The following is a 19268-nucleotide window of genomic DNA, read 5'->3' as shown; positions in this document are numbered from 1 at the left end:
ATGCCACTGAGCACCGTGTACTCGTTGATATGCGTCGCACCACCTCGACTGTGTTCTCCGCTCCATGGCAAGTACTGTATATGCATACGCGCCAAGTTCAGCAACACTGTAAAACAAATGCACCCCGAGTGCGCCGCTCTTTCCCCCGCGGGAGAAAAACAACAGCCGGAGAACAAGACTGATGGAGTACGACTGAGAATATGCAATGCAGGCGGTAAACACAGTACGGGGGGAACGAGAAACAGGCGATGAGAGAGGAGACGGAGTGAAAGTGGGAGGAGAAGCCAGTTCGGAGTCCTGACCCAAAGCAGTTGGTTCTTTTAGAGGGAGCTGGTGTTTATTTGACCACAGGTGTGAGAGGAATGTAAATACAGCTGTGTTGTAATTCTCCACTTGTACTGTAACCACCTTAACAATGTCTTTGAAGGGATGCGTAGAACTCGTAAAGGAAAATTATAGATCTTACTCCGAAAGACTTGTTAAAAATAGAAGGTATAGTGACTTCTGGAAGCTAACCTCGACGTACAATGAAAGGCTTGTAAAAGAACAGCTTCATTGAAGGTTTGACAGTTGAACCAGTGGAAGAATGAAACCTGGTTTGAAAAGGTTAATAATACAATGGAAAAAAAACCTTCTTTCTTTGAGCTGTGTAAAAAGCAGAAAGTGAAGGACTATAATTGTTTCTCATTAGCAACTGCACAAAAGCAAGAATCCACAGGCTCGCCGTACACCTGTGAGAGGAAAAGCTATTCTCCTCTCGCCTCGCTCTGCATTCGTCCCCGCGGCTCGTCTTGCTTACAGTGACACGGTATGATACAGAGCAGATAGGCAGCAGCCGTCACCTCGCCCCCGGAGAGCCTGAATCTAAATGCACGTCTGACAGGAGCGTGAGGGAGCAGCCACATTAGGCCCAATGACTCATAGCCCGCTGTGTTAGCATAGCATACCCATCTCTACCTCATCGAGCGTCACGCGGCCCCGGCAATTACCATCCCTCTTCCTGTGGCAATGACTGGAGGGGGCGCGAATGTTTCTCTTCTCCTCAGCTCAGCGGCTGACAGACGTTGTGACCGAATACTCCCTTCCAGGTACATTGTCTCCGATGTATCCTGCTATATTCAGGCCAAATGACTCATTTGTCACTGGGATCATTTAAAGAGGAAGTTGTCCTCCAGTGACCCGAGCATTGTTGTTGCCGCAGGGATGGCGTTTCGCAGAAGTGGATTGGTACGCGTCCCAGAAATGGGACATTTTTATATGCAGGTTCAGGGCATGGATGTGATTGAGCAGTGACTGTTTTTATTCTATTTCTAGGGATTAATGCTCTTCTATGCTTACATATACCCAAATGTGCAGACTGTCACCAAATTATAATGAATTTAAAAACAATTAAGTCTAGAATATTAGCTTCTTCACTAAGCATTGCAAGAACAAAATGTAGTTGAAATTCACAACAACAAAAAACTAACCGATGTGCACACATGGCTGTTGCTCAGCGACAAGCAGGGTTGTCCTTCAATCAGAGGATCGGCGGTCCGATCCCCGGCTCCGCGAGGATGAATGTAGTTGGTCCTGATGGGCAGGTGGCCCCTCCCATCAGTGTGAATGGGTGAATGATGTCATGTAGTGTTAAAGCGCTTTGAGTGGTCGGAAGACTAGAAAAGCGCGATACAAGTACTGGTCCATTCACCATGTAGCCACCGTCTGTGTTTCTGAGCCTATTATAGGCGTGGGAGACAGGAAAAGAGCAGAAAATATCTTCAGACAGACTTGTGTATAAAGGTGGACCTTTTTCGTTTGAAGTTTTGAGATTTCTTTATTTATATCAGTTCAAACTGCACTGTGGAAGTACAAGAAACCCCACAGTGTTCCAGATAAAAGGCTGAAACGCTCCAATATGGCCGTCAGTGTAAAACAAAACAAACGGCACATTAGGAGCTGGAAACACAAACAGTGTAACACGACGCTGGTATTCTGAAATGACACGACAGAAATGTAATTAATATAAAAAATATTAAAGCCTGCTCGTGTTTCGGCAAATGATTTGTGACCGGCCTTCTAAACGCACACTCGGAGCGTAATGCCGTAATGCAAATGAATGAATACATGAATGAATATATGCTGCGGCTCGGCTAAAAACATAAAAGCGTGTTTTCACACCAATATTTCTGGATCTCTAAATATGGTTTTGAATTCTCTCTTGCTAATAGCCACTGTAATGGGAGTCTCTTCCTCATCGTAAACACTGGCTGTTTGAGAGAGATGTAGCGCTTCTACTTAACAGACGGATTCCCTCCACATTTGGGCTGTAATGTTTTTGGGGAAGCATTGAGAGCGTTGCACACTGCGGACTACACATGAACGTGAACGTCTAACAACTACTTACAGAGTGAAGTACTCCAGTCCAGAGTGCTACGTTTACCAATCAATTTCATGAAGGGTAGATTGTGTTGAACCCTGAGCTGAAATCAGCAACGTTCTGATGCCGGTGTTGTTATTTTCAAGAGGAGTGAGGGCTGAGTGGAGACGGCATCCTCTGTGGATGTTTTCATGTGCCGGAGAGAACCAGTTTCTCAAAGGAATTGTAGCCCAAGGTGTGTTGGTACACTGTGACATCAGGGGTGTGGCTATAAGTGCCACTCTTTACATAGAAAGCCGCCTTCTGGCCCTTATCTCTTCTCATTTGCTTCATTACCACCAAGCAATTTTTGTATTATCACAAACTAATTAGCACTCTGCAACCCGCTCTGCTCGGTTGGTGATCTCGACTTGAACAAGATAAGAACGATGAAGATTTAGGAAAGAGATTCTGAGTGATGTTAATGTTTGTAGAAGGAAATGCTTTTTTACTTGTATGTGTCCATCATTTACATCAAGAGCGCAGTGGCTTAAAGCTCACATTTCTGCTGCAAAATACCCAATTGTGAAAGAAAATTGACATATCTTTCTTGCTATCCTCATTCCCTCAACCCGTTTGCATCTCCACATTCCCGTCCCTCACACTTCCCCCTTCTGCGTCCTCCTTCCTTTCATCTCTTCCTTTCCCACATCAGTCGGTGTTTCGCAGCTCTCCGCTGCTGGGCTGCTTCCTCTTCGGCCTACCGCTGGGTGTAATTAGCCTGATGTGCTACGGCATCTGCACTGCTGAGTCGGATGACGGTTCGGAGGAGATGGACGCGCTCAAGAGGGAGGGCCTGACTGACGAAGAGGAAGACGAGGAGGAGGAGAGGCAACTCGGCACGGAGCTGGAGGGCCCCGAAGAGGGCGAGGAAGACGAGGACGAGGAGGACGACGTCGGAGAGAAGGACCCCGAGGAGAAGAAAACCGATTAACACAGGTGCTCCCACCGGATAGAGGATGATAGGCCTAGTCAAATGCAGTGACGTGAAACTCAAAGACATTATCAATGTATTGCTATTCTGCTTCTTTGTCTTTCATATCACTTCCCCTCAAAGCCCCTCTAGCACAGACGCTCTCCCATCTTTGAGTTCTGTGCTAAAGGTCGGCCGCTCAGTGAAGCCATCGAATCATGTTTGAAGCTAGCCGCCTTTTTAGAGATGGTGTGTAAACGCGTAACGCTCAAGAGGAGTGGTGGAGGGGTGGCTGTGAACCAAACAGACCTCTTATTTATTAAGATTCGACCAACCAGTGGTTTTATTGTGATGTGTGATGCTTTTTCTCGTTGTTTTGTAACTACTAAAATGCTCCCGTTGTATTCTTTTCTTTTTTGTCATATCCCAATCTATTTCTTTCTTTCTTTTTTTTTTATTCCAGTTTAAATATTAGAAACCTGCCTCACAACCAACATGACTACACAGACATTTCTTTCACCTCTACCCCGCAGCCCAACGTTAAGGCTTATCTAAATTGGCGTGTGTAGAAATGAAAAGGAAGTGCCCAAGAAGGAAAATCTGCCATAAATGAATTGTGCTTTTTCTATTGTATGTTATTGCCTGAAAATATTTCTTCTTGTTCTAGGGGTGCAAAGTGCATTTCAACCCATTTCTCATGCCAGCCACCTGTTAGTGTCCATTTATGAGGAGAGTTAATGAAAGAAAGCTGGAATGGTAATTGCTATCAGTCTGTCTGTTACTGGGATATGGCAAATGTACTTTTTATTTCTTTCTTTTTTTCAACACGGCCAACCTGCTCAAAATTCTTAGTTTAGACGAGTTGCACCTGTATAGCAGACATCCATAAAAGGCATCAGTAGTCCCTGTAGCTTTTAACAAGTCATATTCTTCAGATAGCCTGGCTCTGTCTTTTTCCATATTTCAATCTGTCTTCCATCACTGGTTGCCATATTGAATTCAGTAGGCAGGTTGAAGTTTAAATCCCGATGCACTGAGACGTACACTGAGCGCACAAAATATAAAGCCCGTCTTCCTGCTACTGAGTTTTAACCCCTTGTTATCATGATAACTATTGTTAGTTTCATCAATGCCGTATCTATCCTACTTTCATATACATGACTAAAGTGTACGCAATAGCTGAAATCAAGTAAGGCTTCTCTTGGATTTAAGTGGCCAGTCTGTTACATAAAATATTCAAATGTTCCTAAAATCCGCTCCACTCAGTGTAATACGCTTTTTATGAAACATGCACAGTGCAGTGCACCTGCTCGGATTTGGGAACACTTTGTTACAAATGAAAAATGTGTTGTTGGCACTCATAAACTTGGGGTGTAATATTAATATTACAGTGATGTTTCCATGGAACACAAAGCACATTTTTAAATAACTGTCGTATGTTTCTTACTCATGATTGGTGCGTGGAAACTAAACATCCCCCCAACAAAAACACACAAATACTGAATTATGTGACAACATTGTGTTAAATAACCCGGGTGGATAGATACAAGTATAAATCATGTTGGAAACCATCACTCAAAACTTTGACATTTGGCAAACAAGCTTATTCACTTTTTTTGCGAAGCGTTCGATGAGAAAGTTGAGACGACTCTTATGTATGAAGGGAAAATATGAAATCCGTGCCAGTAGCTTGTTAGCTTAGCTTAACACAAAGAATGGACACCGCTAGCCTGGTTCTGTCAAAAGACCGTAACAACCACCTGCCAGCACTTAGAGCTCTAAAATGTCTTTTCTTTTATCTGAAGTCACTTCCGGGGAAGATGCAACTTGTTCCTCAGAGAGCTTTAGAGCTGCTGGTATGCGGTTGTTTCGCCTTTGACAGAGCAGACGAGCCATTTCCCCCTTGCATCCAGTCTTTATGCTAAGCTAAGCTAAGCGTCTGCTGGCCTTAGTTTCATATTTACCAGACCATGCGATCCTCTCGTGTAACCTCCCGGCGAGAAAGCCAATAAGCAAACTTCCCTAAATTGCAAAACTATTCATTTCGAGTGGTACACTATTATTATTCCCGCTGCATTTGTTTTACATTATTCATCCGAAACATTCCTGCATAATATTCAACGTACAGAGCTGGCTAGTAATTAAAAGTTTGAAATGAGCAATGACAGCTTCTGTAACAGGCTTTCTCTCAAGGGAACTTCCAACACATGGTGATGAATGAGCATTGACTTCATCCGTTGACCTTGGGAAGAGTAGCGAGACGAAGTCTTCTTAATTCTGCGTCCACATTCCCAACTTTGACTTTCTTTCAATCGCACCTCACGTAATGACAACTGAACGAACTACTAATCTACTGCGTGGACTTTGAATTAAGATGATGCTTTCAAATAGTAATGAATGTTTTGAGCAGTTTGTGCTATAACGGGGTGAAGGTGACCCTCACCCCTCCATTCTTAAAGTGTAATCGTGAGTAATAAGGACGCTTCAAGATTCGTTATTCTTCATTTCATCGTGCTTTTGTAGCTCAGTAAATCTCGATTTAGGCTCCTCAATCTAAGCACACCTGCTGTTTTTAATATACAGAGGTCATCTGTATTATTACTGTGAAACTGCACTAAAGGAAACCATGCCCTCGCCTTGCCTTCTGGTCCTTGTAGTTGCCTACCATTCTCTGCCAAACTTCCTCTTTTGGGTTTGAATTGAGATTGTCACACTTTATTACAGGTTTAAAAGATTGAAATAAAGATTGTCCTCTTTTTCTCTTGTTGACTGCCATCTTTTGTCCATCTGACGTACATATTTCCTCCGTTTCGACATCTATTTCTTCATCCATCTCCAATTATCGCACATATAATTGTGTTCTTTTTAATATCTTTCGACGGCGTAATCCAAGGTAGAGGTGTCAACTCAATTATAGCAGATGTAATCAAATTTTTGGAGATCTGGGTTTAACTGCGGCTGATTGCATTGCTTGATGTGAAACTCATTTATTTCTTCTCTTTAGGGAACGCCGGCGCTTTAAAGCCGAACTCGGAGACGTGACTTTACATAATGAAAAGGCACAATGTCACGCCGCACTTTGAGAAGGCCGGACCTTCGCACAGTTTGAGAGGGAGAAAGAACAGACGTGGCTTCAGGGACATTTGATGGGTTATTTGTCCACACCTGATAAAGGAAGGGAACGTTCACTTTCCAATGGATGTCATTTTTGGGGATAAATCACTGCAGAGGGGGAGATAATATATTACTCGGCTACATCAGAATCAGTGTCATCGAGTGGTGCTGATGCAAAAAGTAATTCGTCCCCTCAATTACCTCGCCGTATATTCTGAGAATGAGTTTCATCGCGTGGCAAATGAAGGAGGCCTCCTGTCTCTTTTCCTTTTTGGAGAACCAACAATCTGGCGCACTAGACAAGGGCAATTACACTCGGCTGCTCATTCTGACGTCTCTCGTGTCGGAACGGCACATTAAGGCGAGATGGTGATCATGACTCACGGGAGGCGTTTAATGGCGTAGGGCCACGCTGGGTCAAGGTAGAAGAGATTGCTGGTTATTTCAGTTAATGCTCTAAGCCTGTGTTTCAGGGCTATTTCTGAAGCTCCGTCACTCAATGACTGCTGATTAGCTTTGCTCACCATGGAAACAAACCCCCGCACTTGATACTCTGTTAGGAAAGCGGTATTTTTCGCATTACGGCCGATAGATGGCCGCAGCTGCCGAAGTCCATCTGTCTTGCTGCCACAAATACCTCAATGCTTGATTACATAAACAATGTCTGCCTATGTGGCCCCTCTGAGAAGCCGCCTCCCCCATCGGTAAACGCCGCTTCCCACCATCAGCTCGGCACAAAGATCATTTCCCGTCGCCCCGGCAGACTATTTTTGGCGCCATGTGACTCCGTGTCAACAGTTCGGCTGGGTTTAATAGCCGCTTGTCGGCCTTGTCAGCCGATTGATGGTGCTTGTTGTCGTCGTTTTCGGGCCTGACATTTTGGTAAAGCGGTTCCTCGGGGGTTGTGTGAAAGTGTCTGTGCGCCGCACGAGGACGCCCGTCAGAGCCGTTACAACGTCTGCATCAAAAAACATCAAAGGAACGCTCACAGGAGGAGAGCGTCTGTCAGCTGAAGAGAAGATGAGCAACAACACGTTGGAGTCAAGCACAATACTGAAACACAATTGAATAATGGAGGATTTCAATGAGAAGAACATAAAACGGTAATGGATGCACATTTTAAATCCCAGTTTCTGTTAAATAGGACAACTAAGAGTCATTTTAAAACAAGTGTTCACCTCGTTAGCTGGTAGCTTCCTTGTGTTTAAACGTGTATTTAAAAAAGCAAAGTCTCATGTTTGGAGAATTATTTTAGTGGTAATTAAAACGTATTCAGCATATTCAAGTAGCTTATTCATCATGCATTCACCTCATGAACTGTGATACCAGACATGAAAATCCCTCACCTTTTGGCGAAATTTGCCGTTTTGAAATCAAAATAGGTAACCTACGTGAATCGTGAAGATCCGAAGAGTTTTTGTTTGTTTTTGGGGGGGGGTCAACTGTCCGCTGTTTCTGAGATTGGAGTGGGACACGGAAAAAACTGAGGTCGTGATCATCTTAGCAATAGAAGATCTTTGACGTGTCGAGTCTTGGCCAATCAGCGTTAAGATGTCTACAGCGGCTTCATTTCCAATATTCAGTATAGTACAGCAGTATTGCATATTGTAAGTATTAAGTCTACAAAATACTATATATATATATATATATATATATATATATATATATATATATATATATATATATATTGTAGACTTAATACTTAGAATATAACTTTTGAACGGGTATGTATATATATATGTATGTATGTATGTGTATGTATGTATGTATGTATGTATGTATGTGTATATATATATGTATGTATGTATGTATGTATGCGCGTACACTTGGGTATTGACAAAAGAAGAATTAAAACCCATAATGATCATAGTTTGTCAGCTTCTCGACGAGTGACGCTGACTCTCCCGTCACTGCCCCCCCCCCCCCCCCCCCCCCCGCTGGTGTCACCTTTTTCACCCCTCATGAGTTTGCAGGTCTGACTGTAAATGTTAGACCCAGTGACAGGCTGGCATGAAATGGCTTGCATAATACTTAGTAAGGAGGCCATAATAATATTTGACTCATGGCTGAAGTTAAGTTTCTCCAGCTCTCCCCAGGTTGGCAAAAAAGCACCTCAAAATGCATCAGGTTGATGCTTTAAAATATGCAATATTTAAAATGTTCTTACGGGGGAGCATGCCCCCGGACCCCCCTAGAGGGGTAATATCCTTCTCACCTTTTTCACCCCTGATCCGTTTTCATGCCTGGATACATTTCTCTTCCTTATATAGTAGATTAGCGGTTTGTGTGTGTTATTTTTACGATAAATAGTATTGACTCTAAACCAGATTTTGTGCTATCGCCCGTCCCTACCAGTCATGCCTGTTTACGGTCGCTAAGCCATGATTGGACAACCGCCGTTCCACTGAGAGGGTTAGTAAACGGTCAATTAAAAATCATGAAATTCAAGTCGACTGCGGCTCAGCGCCTCATACAGACTCCATATCTCGGTTTGTGACAAATCTTTATTTATAGCCGTAGCGTACAAATGATGCGCGGCTCTGCAGAGAATAACAAGTGCACGGCCCACATTATCTCTGTCACCTTTAAGTGCACTGTAAGCATTTCCCAGTGGAGTCTTTCTGCTCATCACTCTGCGGAGGAGCTGCTGCCACACAGCACACGGCCTAATGATGTTGCCCGGGTCACCATCATTTACTGACGGGGCCCTGTCCCCTCGGGGGGGTCAGGGTGACTTACAGTACCTGAGACGGAGCTGTTCCTGGAGGAGGTGACACGTGCTGCTGACGCCGGCTCTCACACCTTTTTGCCAGCGGCTGTTTCCATCCTCCAACCTGATTACCCAAAGAAAATCCAAAAATTGATTGAAAATGATTACCCAAAAAAATCAGCTTTCACAGTCAAGGAAGAGTGTGCGTGTGTGTGTGTGTGTGTGTGTGTGTGTGTGTGTGTGTGTGTGTGTGTGTGTGTGTGTGTGTGTGTGTGTGTGTGTGTGTGTGTGTGTGTGTGTGTGTGTGTGTGTGTGTGTGTGTGTGTGTGTGTGTGTGTGTGTCGCAGCCTTCCTAGCCTGTGTTTAATCTGAGCCTTAGTCCCTCTACCCAGATGTTCGGGGACGTTACATCACCGGCCTGCTGGGTCCGGCGCTTACTCCCAAACCCTGTCATGGTGACTGTGTAGCCAGCTGGCTTTTTAATGACGGTACAGTAACAACACTTATGTCCAGGGATTCACACTTCTTATGTACACAAACACCGTTGCTGCCCAGGCAACACATTGCCGGCACAGTCAGGGAAAGCTGGATATCTCTGGAAACATGTAGGAAATACAGAGCTGAGCGCTATATCCGGTGAAGAAAGTGGGATTTATTGAAGTTAAGAGCTTTTGCACAATAATCCTTTCATGTCATTTTGAATGGGTGGGGTCAGAAGCATAGAGGGCGGGGCTGTCTGTTTACGGGGATTATACTGAATATATTATACGCTGTAAGTACCGTACCTGTGCTCATAAAAGCCTTGATGCTTACATCACAGCATACAGAATCACAAACAAGATTCAAGATTGGCTTGTTGTGAAGAGTGGGGTCTTAAAATATTTATGGGATTCTCTAATTAATATACATGTAGCTAAAAGGGTATTTATGGTGTTTTAGCTTTAATTAGGGTTTGGACCCACTCTGGTGTATTAAATAATTCATGGCCTATTTGGTGACTGATATTATCATCTTTAACTGTGGTGTTTCTGCCTCAGTCCTCATATCTTTTATTTGTTCTGGTTTAATTCTCCGCTCAACATACAAGTAACACACCAGAACAAATATTCACAAAGCGAGTGAGGAACAAAACAAAACATGGATGCGGACATCTTTATAATCACATCATGAAATACCTCCACTTATTAAACTGTGCACACAGAGAACTAAAAAAAAGGGTTCGCCGTTTTGTTTTCTTGCAGTTAGATGAGAAGATCTGTCTCATGTCTGCATGCTAAATATATATTTCAGTCTTTACGCGAAGCTAAGCTAGGCTAACCGTCGCCTAGCCCCCCTATTTTATATTAAATAGACTGATATGAGATGTGATATGTCGTTAATCTTCTCAGCTCTTAGCAAAGAAGTGAAGTTGTGTGTTTCCCAAAACAGGAACTCATCTGATTGGTCCTGTTACAGCCTGACTCAAGTGGTCATAAACAAAAAGGACACGCGCCATGGCAAAGGTTGACAAAATAAACTTTATTCAATCAAATTAAACCAAATCTATCCAAATTAAAATGTTACGTAATTAAAGTTTGGGGCGTGGCTGTCAGTAAAGTCAGTATGTGTGGTAGGTGTAGGTGTGAGTGACGAATAAAGATCCTTTTACAGCCAAACGTATGCAGCAAGGGAAGTGTTGTTACTGTTACCTGTCACCACTTAACACGGCCACTCGTTAAACCGAAACACCGGCTACATGTCTGCACGCTGCTCGTCGTGTCGACTCCCACGGGACTGATTAAAAAAAAATGCTTGCATCTGTGGCGGCCATTTTGACGTTCCGTACGTGACCCCAGAAAACGAATATGTGACTTGTGTATGCTCGATGTTTTACAGTGTAATGCTGTTGCAAGTGTGGCAGATGCATTGAGACTTTAATCTTTCCCCAGACGCCTGTGAGAGTTTGCATGAACATTGACACGTCAGGTGGAGACGCCCCTGATGGGCTGTTCTTTGGGGGGCAGCGGTGCAAGGTGCTGCTGCCGGTCATTACTGAGCCCACTTTAGCATCCAGCAGCACCACAGAGGGACGCCCGCACAGCGCCTGCAGAGAGTAATGACATCCTAGTGCTCCTGTGGCCGCACTGGGCTCAGGCCACTGGTTAACTTTGCAATCTAATAGGAAGTGTTTTCTTTTCAGCCCCCTCTGATGGCTTTTTAATTGCTTTCAGTGACACCGTCACCTCACTCCCTCACTAGCCTGGAGGCCATGTTGTGTTGGCTGTGGCCAGGGAGCTCTGTAATGTAATCATGAAATAATCATAATTAGAAAAACATAATTGTGAACAGTTATTTGGTTTAAAATGACCCAGAGGTGCAAAATAATCTCTTAAAATGCGTTCTTGTGTTGATAGATGGCGCGGGAACACATTAAAAAACAAGCAATAATTGAGGCTGGAGGCCTATTACTGTTTGTAGGGACCAAGTTTAATGCACTCCTGGGGTTTCTGTTAATGTATAAGTCTTCTGGGTCATATTGTTATTGCACTAAATTATTACCATTGCACTGGGCTACACTGAAAAGTGCAAACATCCAAACAAGTGGAAGACGCATTTAAAATGCGACTGGTTCCCACAGGGTCGCTCAAGAATAAAATAAAATCATCTTAAAGGGATTTTTGATGTTTGAGTGAAAACAATAAAACATTCACAAAGACGAGTAAATGTCATTTTCCTGTTTTCAACATCTGCTGCCACCAAAAGAAAAAAAGGCACAAGCTCAGCCACAGGTTAACAGACGATCGCTTATCCTCAACACGCAGCTTCTCCAGAGGTCGTCCTGGCAAATGGACGATATTGTGCTGTAAGTAAAGTCAATAAGGCACTGAATGAACCTTTTTACACATCATTAGCACACCGCATTAAGGAGCAGTGATGGATTTTACTTTTTTCATCTGAAATATGATACATAACACATAATATAGTGTCAAAGCCCCATATATTTTGTGCAAACTTGCTTTACGTTTAGTATTAATACATTGATTAACTATTTTATGATTTGATAATAGGATACTTTATATTGATGAAGTTAAACAAATACTCCATTGTCCATTGTTGTCATTCCCCTAAATTCCTGCATGATCTTTTCCAGTGCCGTTACATTGTATGTAAATCATGTGGTCAATTATCAAGTAAATCTTCATAATGTAACTGCCAGTTCTCTGTGGGTGCTGCTTGTATTGCCATTTTTTTTTGTATCTGATAAAACAGCCAATGATCCAAATCCACCAACAGGAGCCTGCAAAGTTTCAATAGTACAATCTCTAACTCAAATCACAGTCGCAAACTCACACTGAACTTCCTCACTCCCCCAGAACTGCTCCAAAATAAAGTGAATGCGAGGTATGAAAAAAACAACAACCCCACAATGTCATTGTCAAGCGGCGTTGCTTTTAAGGCAGTGACATGTGCTCTCTGTGGGGACGCGAGCAGCCTGGATGAGTGGTGCAGGAGTTGTCAAGCATCCAGATAAATCTTCTCAGAGCCGCGCGCTGCTTAGACCACCCTGGAGGATCTGGCCCGGAGGTTCGTCAAGGACAGCCAGAGGCAGATTCAGAACTGGCCCTCAGCCCTGCTTTTCCCAAAGTGGGTTGTCTTCTGTGGCTGCACTGTTATGCCCCCCGCTCTCTCTCCCACTCTCTCTCTCTGTATGATGTGCGTGCCCGTGTGGTGTAGCTGCTGCAAGTAGGGCAGAGATTGTCTGTCATGCGTTTCCGCCTATCTGGACTTGGTTTAAACAGAGCGGAAAGAGAGAGCGTTGAAAGAGAGAGAGAGGGGGCTGTGCAACTCTGGCCAACGATGACAGACTTTGGGGTGTAGGGGAGGAAGGATGGAGAGGATGGGATGGCGTACCTGGAGTTAATGAAAAAAATGCAACGCTCATATGTACCATGAAGGGTCCTGCAGGATCACAGCCTGCCACAGCCACTTAGAGGCTACATTTGTCAGGAGCGAAGAACAGCGAGCGGGCAGGCGGAGAGTCCTCTGCTGCGGTAGTTTGTATCAATCAGCTTGTCCTGACAGCAGCAGGAGACAGGAAGAGAAACAGGCACCAACTGTCGCCGCCTTTCTAAAAAAAAAAAGTGATATCAGCAGTCATCAAAGATACGATCCACTTTCTTATCGAGGGTTTCTTTGCAGAATCCCAAAACTCTCTGGGAGTTGTTTTATAGGCCGCCCTTAAATAGGAGTAAAGATTCTCTAGTTTTAAATAAATGCCTTACATTGACTCGGAACTCCTTTTAATCGCAGTGATCGCCTTGTCAAAGCGTGGCTTTTGGAGCTCTGCTTTCACATCTGGAACAACTTGTATGGTTTTGGAATCGGCGGATGTTTTTTTCTTCATCTCTCAGACACACGAGCGAATGCAGAGCCTGCCGCTGCGTAGCTGCTCATCTCTCTGTTATGTGGAATAAAGAACGATGCAATTAGGATGACGATCTAGCAGAATGATGAATGCTGACGCTCCTGCTCCATTGCTTTATCCATTTGTCTTTCTATATAAATTGCACATTGTTTTGCAAAGATATTCTCGCCCCTCTCCGTCAAATGCAACTAAAGGATACAAGGCTATTTGTACGGCTTCGTTTATGTCCCTACATTACATTTGGGTTGGATACTGCTTATGACAATCAGTTGACTTGATTCAATACAATGCATCTTATTAATATGACTGCATGTTGATTATTGGCTGAGAAGTTGAGGCGGAGAACTTTAATAATTGAGCATCACTCTGCCCTTATTTGCCGTTAGAGCACCCCACACAATGTAGTTCACCATGACAACGGTGGTACGTTTTCCACTTGAAATTCAGAGTCATTTTGTGAAGCACTTTGGTCTTTGATTCTCACGGAGAAGTGAACAAAAGCTTTCCTAAATGAGAAGCTGTGGTTGTTCTGCAGCCGTGTTCCGTCAGTCAGCTGAAATGACAAATTCCACATTTCAGCAGCTTTGATGCAAAGAAACTGAAATTTAAAACTTTTTCTTGCAGACGAAATAGTGAAGGAAAGAGAAAGAGGCTAAACAGGAAGAAAGGGCCCTGGTGAGCTGTGATTGGCCACCAGTAGGCCGTGTTTAGAGGTTGGTCAATTCCTTAACTTCATTTTTTCCCGACTTTTGCTGTAGAAAAATGTCTGCTAATGTTATATGGTTTGACTAGTTTGTGTGGATGCAAAATGGAAGAGAGGAACTTTAACTATGAATATGCTTCATGTCTCCCTACTTTGAATGTGGCAGTAACAAAATTGTCCATTTTGATGGTCTGTGCCGGAAGAAAGAAAGCAACGTACCTTCCTCATTCACTCGGGAACAACTGACCGGAGCAGAAGAGACTTGAAAAAAGCCCAATGTTTTCAAACTTAGTATCGCCTGTGACTGAATCACCACAGCAATCCCTGAGCCTTTTCATCTTTAAGACTTTATAAAACCCAGATAAGATAAGAATGTAAAAGAAGAGGTCAAGAGGCCACGGCTTATACAACAGACCTCCCTCAACATAAGGAGAAAAATAAACAATGACAAAAAAATTATAATAAATAAATACATGACACAATATAGGTGAACAAATAAGACTCACAAATAAATATAAACAATAAAGATTTGACTGGGAGAAAAAAGGTGCATCTCTATAACATTTCCCACAATTTCCCTGAGCTTAAAATATTAAATTTAAAATGACAACACACAGAGAGGAATATTTGATATCCTTGCTTGAATTAAACAATTATTAAAATTGCGGATCATTAACTAAAAAAAACCTCAAATAAGTCAACATTCTGAACTGAAAGCATCTGTCTGTTTTCACACACACACACACACACACACACACACACACACACACACACACGAGGCAAGGAAATTACGAGTGAGCATGTGTGGGAGGAGTGGATGACAGGATATGTGAGAAATAACCTGCAGGCCCAAGAATGCAAAAGAATAGTCTGACTCCCCTCCAACAGAGCTTCAAACCGCTTCCTGTCATTCCCTCCCCTGCAGACCCCACCCCCCCCCCGTCTCACTTTTGCTTCTATCAACAACGTCTGGTATCAGAATGAATCTGAAAAGTTGCCATTCTTTGCCTATTTAGCATGCATGTGAGACATCCTCTTTTTTTGCATGTGAATAAATAGTTATTAAAATTACCGTCTGAATCTGGAGAGGATCAAGGAGCAAATGCTTTCTCTGATTTGACACTTTTCTGATTGCATTTTAAAGAGCAGACTTTGAATAGTTTAAATAGCCCAGTGTTTATTTTGCTCTCGTGACAGCGGTTACTTTGGGCTGATCAGTGATGACCTTCAACTGGTGGACCCGGGTTCAACTCCGGGTTCAACTCAGTAGCTTTACTGCTGCTAAAGCGCTGCATGTTTGACCACCAGCTTCACCATTGTTTTGCATTATTTTCGGCCAGACAATAAAAATAAAAATGAGGAATATACTGTATATAGCTTAGACATTTTTACAAATAATTAATTTCAATTTGATTCCGCTTTATGGATCAGAAATGATCTTTTGCCACGTTACAAGTTTCTCTCTTCTTTTAACTGAACTTGCTACTTCCACTCTATTTCAGAAGCTTCTGAATAAATACAGTGTGAAGCTGATTCCCTGTAGACAAACTCCGACAGATTCAAAGGCGAACCAAGAAAAATTAACAGTGTGCACACAGCGACCCGATATTCTTCACTTAATCGTGGCATGTTTTATAAATGCATTCACTGAAATGTGAAGCGTTCGTAAATAATTGATCAGCAATTGTCAAGAAATGAATACAAACTGAAGACGATGCAGTGACTGCTGCATGTTTGTTGCTCGAAAAAGCTGCAAATAACAGAGCAACTGACGCAGAATGAACTTTAGTTCAAATGAAAGAAAGGAAGAATAAAGATGACTAAGAGGAATAAATAATAAGTGCAAAAGTAAGTTTGACGTGGAAGCAGTGAAAGCAGCTGAAATTGTGAGCAGTGAAAGCAGTCGAAGTGTCAGCTAAATTGTGAGCAGTGAAAGCAGTCAAAGTCCCCAGTGTGGTGAGTGGTGCGCACGCTGGGGTCTGTCAACCCACAGACATTTCCTTTTAGCTAACAGTCAGTATTCAGTTATTAGAGAGTAAAGAGCAAAAAAGAACAGTTTTAATGTAGCTTTCAGAAGGAACGCCAACAAATGATCACCTTTTAAGTTAATGTATCCAACCCCCCTACTTTAGCATCAATTTGGAGTCGAGGTTCTGGCCACATGATGATTGTAATCCACATATTCACTCTCCTTTTAGCTCAGTTTTAGCTCTCAAACAACCCGCCGCTTTAGCTGCTAAATGCTGCACCATTCCCGTCACTACACTACTTTGTCTGGGTTGTTGCTGGGGAGATGGTGCAGAGAACAGCTGAAAAACGCTAAAATGCGAAGAGCTGCAAAGTCAGGGGGATGCATATCCGCGGGTCCGTCGCCACGAGCGGACCCCTTTCTCATGAGAGCTGTCGGCTCGTTCATATTTCGAAGAGAAGCTTAAGTGAGCTGCTGAGCGATGCCGGTATTTGAAAAGTTTTCCCCGCGCGGATCCCGAGCTGAAAGCGCGTCTCAGACGAACAGCTAGCGACGCTTTTGTCTGGTTTGAGACACCGTCTTGTCAAAAAAGTGTTGATGATGGAGGGACTTGAAGCGGCGGCCCCTTCAGTGTGTGTGTGTGTCTGCTGCTCTGAATTTAGAAGCGCAGACATCAGTGCGCCTGAGATAGATAAACAAGATGACTGCTTTTCCCCAGTGTCAAACACGCGAGCGTTTGGGCTGCGGCCTCCGCCAGTTATAATGAAGTGTTGTTGTCTCGGCTAACAAGCGCTCCCTGACCGCCGACGCACGACCCGCTCTCCCACTGAAACCCTCAACAGCACATGATCAGAGGGCCTCCATGTTAGCTTGTTCTGTGAATAATGAGTCATTGGCAGCAGTCGTGCCATGACACTTCTGTGATCATAGCAGGATACTGCGCTCTCCCTCCCTCTCGATTCACATCTCACACAAACGCACTCATACCGAGAGGTTGCTACATAGTGTGACTTCTGTATCCACTTCTCCAATATTGGATTGTGCGCCTCAGCAGGAATTTTATTGCTGCACATAGCGCGCCATTATTCACTGGACCAAATGAATCTATGAGCTGTGAAATCATTCAGGGGGTGTAATGATAAGCTATCGCCGGTCTGTTCTAGCTTTTGTAGCAATAAAACACGCTGATAGAGTTAACACTGCGAATATGCTGACACTCTGGAACGGGAAACGCTGCAATAGCGGAGTTTGGATGCGACGCACTTCCTCTTCTTTACCCTCTTTCATCTTCAAGCATATTTCTTCAGAGGCGGTAGACACTTTTATTAAACCCCCAAAAAGCACCCAAAGGATGCCCATGCGCAGTCTGCAATGAATAACGGACAGCATATTTAATTTTATATTCACACTGACATCTTTCTGTATTTATTTGGCACAAAGGTGCCAATGCAGGCAGCGACAGGGAACGTGTTCACCAAGCAATTATGCCCTTTGAAACATTTTCAGTTCATTACCAGGAAGTAGCAGAAACTCAGTTGAACATAAGCAGCTTTGGAAGCTTTTATAAGATTGCAAAGGTGGTTGAAATGAAACTCAATACATTATATAATAATAATAAAAATACTAGGGGAACTAAACTTAAGTATTTTCTTTTTATGTCTTTATTTTTCAGCGTTATCTATGTTGCCACAAATATAATGCCAGAACACTTTGGTGTATTTACATGCCAGTTGTTATCCTCAATGTAAAACTGTGCAGAACACATGATCACACAAACACAGGTATTGTAGTTCTTTGGCATCTGTGGACTACAAAGATAGAAGTCAAGATTTGAGAAAAGAAAAAAAGGAAATATGCATTATAAAAATAGAGACATTGGCATACAATGATATCAGCCATATACAAGATAAGATACGATGAGATGATAAAAGATGAGATGAGATAAGAAAAGATGAGATAAGATGAGAACGAAAAGATGAGATGAGATAGACCTTTATTCATCCTGAAGAAATTGCAGCTGTTGCAGTACAACATAGTAAAGAGTGCAAAATATCAATAAAGATGCAAGCATACATATCAATAAGATCCATCCATCCACCTATATTTATCTTCATTGAACAACGTAAGTATTTTCTTCAAATAATCTCACCTCACAGTATGATTTCCCTGCGGGTGCTTTGGAGCTGGGTCACCTACGGCTTTGAATAAAAGATTTAAAGACGCTCTTTCCACATCAGGTTTTCGCGAGTCTCTTTTCCAGTGAAACGTTTGTCAACATCGAGTCAGACTCGATGGGAATGAAAAGACGGTGAAACAGGGTCAAAATTTGCAAATGGCACCAATTTGGATGTCATGATGGGCCTCTCTCTTCCGGCAGTGTTTCTCATACAGGGCTCCTGCTTGTGAATTATGTGACGGATACCCCTGGGTGATTCAGACGCCTGTTGCCAAGCACTGTATCGCCTACATATCATTCTGTCCACACGTCCCTCCCCTTCCCCTCCCCTGTGCTTTATAGGTGGCTCTTCGCTGTCAGTGCTCACCGTCTGGGGGGAGGCAGGTCTCTGGTATCTCAGCGGCCATCTGTCATCACCGGTCGTGCCTGGTTCTGCACACTGTGTCCAGGGACCATCCGGACAGGGCCGGCCTCCCCGCGGGGTGCCTCGATGACTTCAGTGTCGACTGCAGTCACAGAACGGCCCAGAGATTGGATGCGTGTCAAGTTAAGCAGCAGGTTTTGAGCAGATATCAACCGTAATCTGGGGGTGTCCATGGAGCCACTGCTGATTTTCACAGCCTCATCAATTATGACGTGCTGCATGAGAGGATGTGGCGGAAGACCTCCATTCTTATGACATACTGGATTGTATAGATATATTCTAATCAGAGAAATATACGTTTTTTTTATCAGAAAATGTACATTTATTAAAAAAAAAGAAGGAGCTGCAGTGTTATCCTTCATATGCATTTTCTATGGTGGTTATCTTTTAGGTAGGCATGCTTGTACAGTATAATTTCCCACTTTTGTCACCTTTTAAATTATACATTAACATTTT

General features: G+C 43.2%; 1 protein-coding gene across 1 annotated transcript in view; it reads left to right on the top strand.

Moving 5' to 3' along the window:
- The window catches only part of tmx3b (thioredoxin related transmembrane protein 3b), a gene marked incomplete at its 5' end in the record, with an annotated part of 28778 nt that extends 25050 nt beyond the window's left edge, over positions 1 to 3728 (top strand). Inside the window, one exon of the mRNA XM_079234525.1 lies at positions 3054 to 3728. Coding sequence (XP_079090651.1) covers positions 3054 to 3332 — 279 coding nt within the window. The 3' untranslated portion in view covers positions 3333 to 3728. The remainder of the gene's footprint in view (positions 1 to 3053) is intronic.
- Between the last annotated feature and the right edge of the window lie 15540 nt (positions 3729 to 19268).

Source organism: Taurulus bubalis (genome assembly GCF_910589615.1).
Source record: "Taurulus bubalis genome assembly, chromosome: 18".
NCBI classification, from domain to species: Eukaryota; Metazoa; Chordata; class Actinopteri; order Perciformes; family Cottidae; genus Taurulus; species Taurulus bubalis.
Note: the sequence above shows the minus strand (reverse complement) of the source record. Positions and strands in the feature narration are given on the sequence as shown.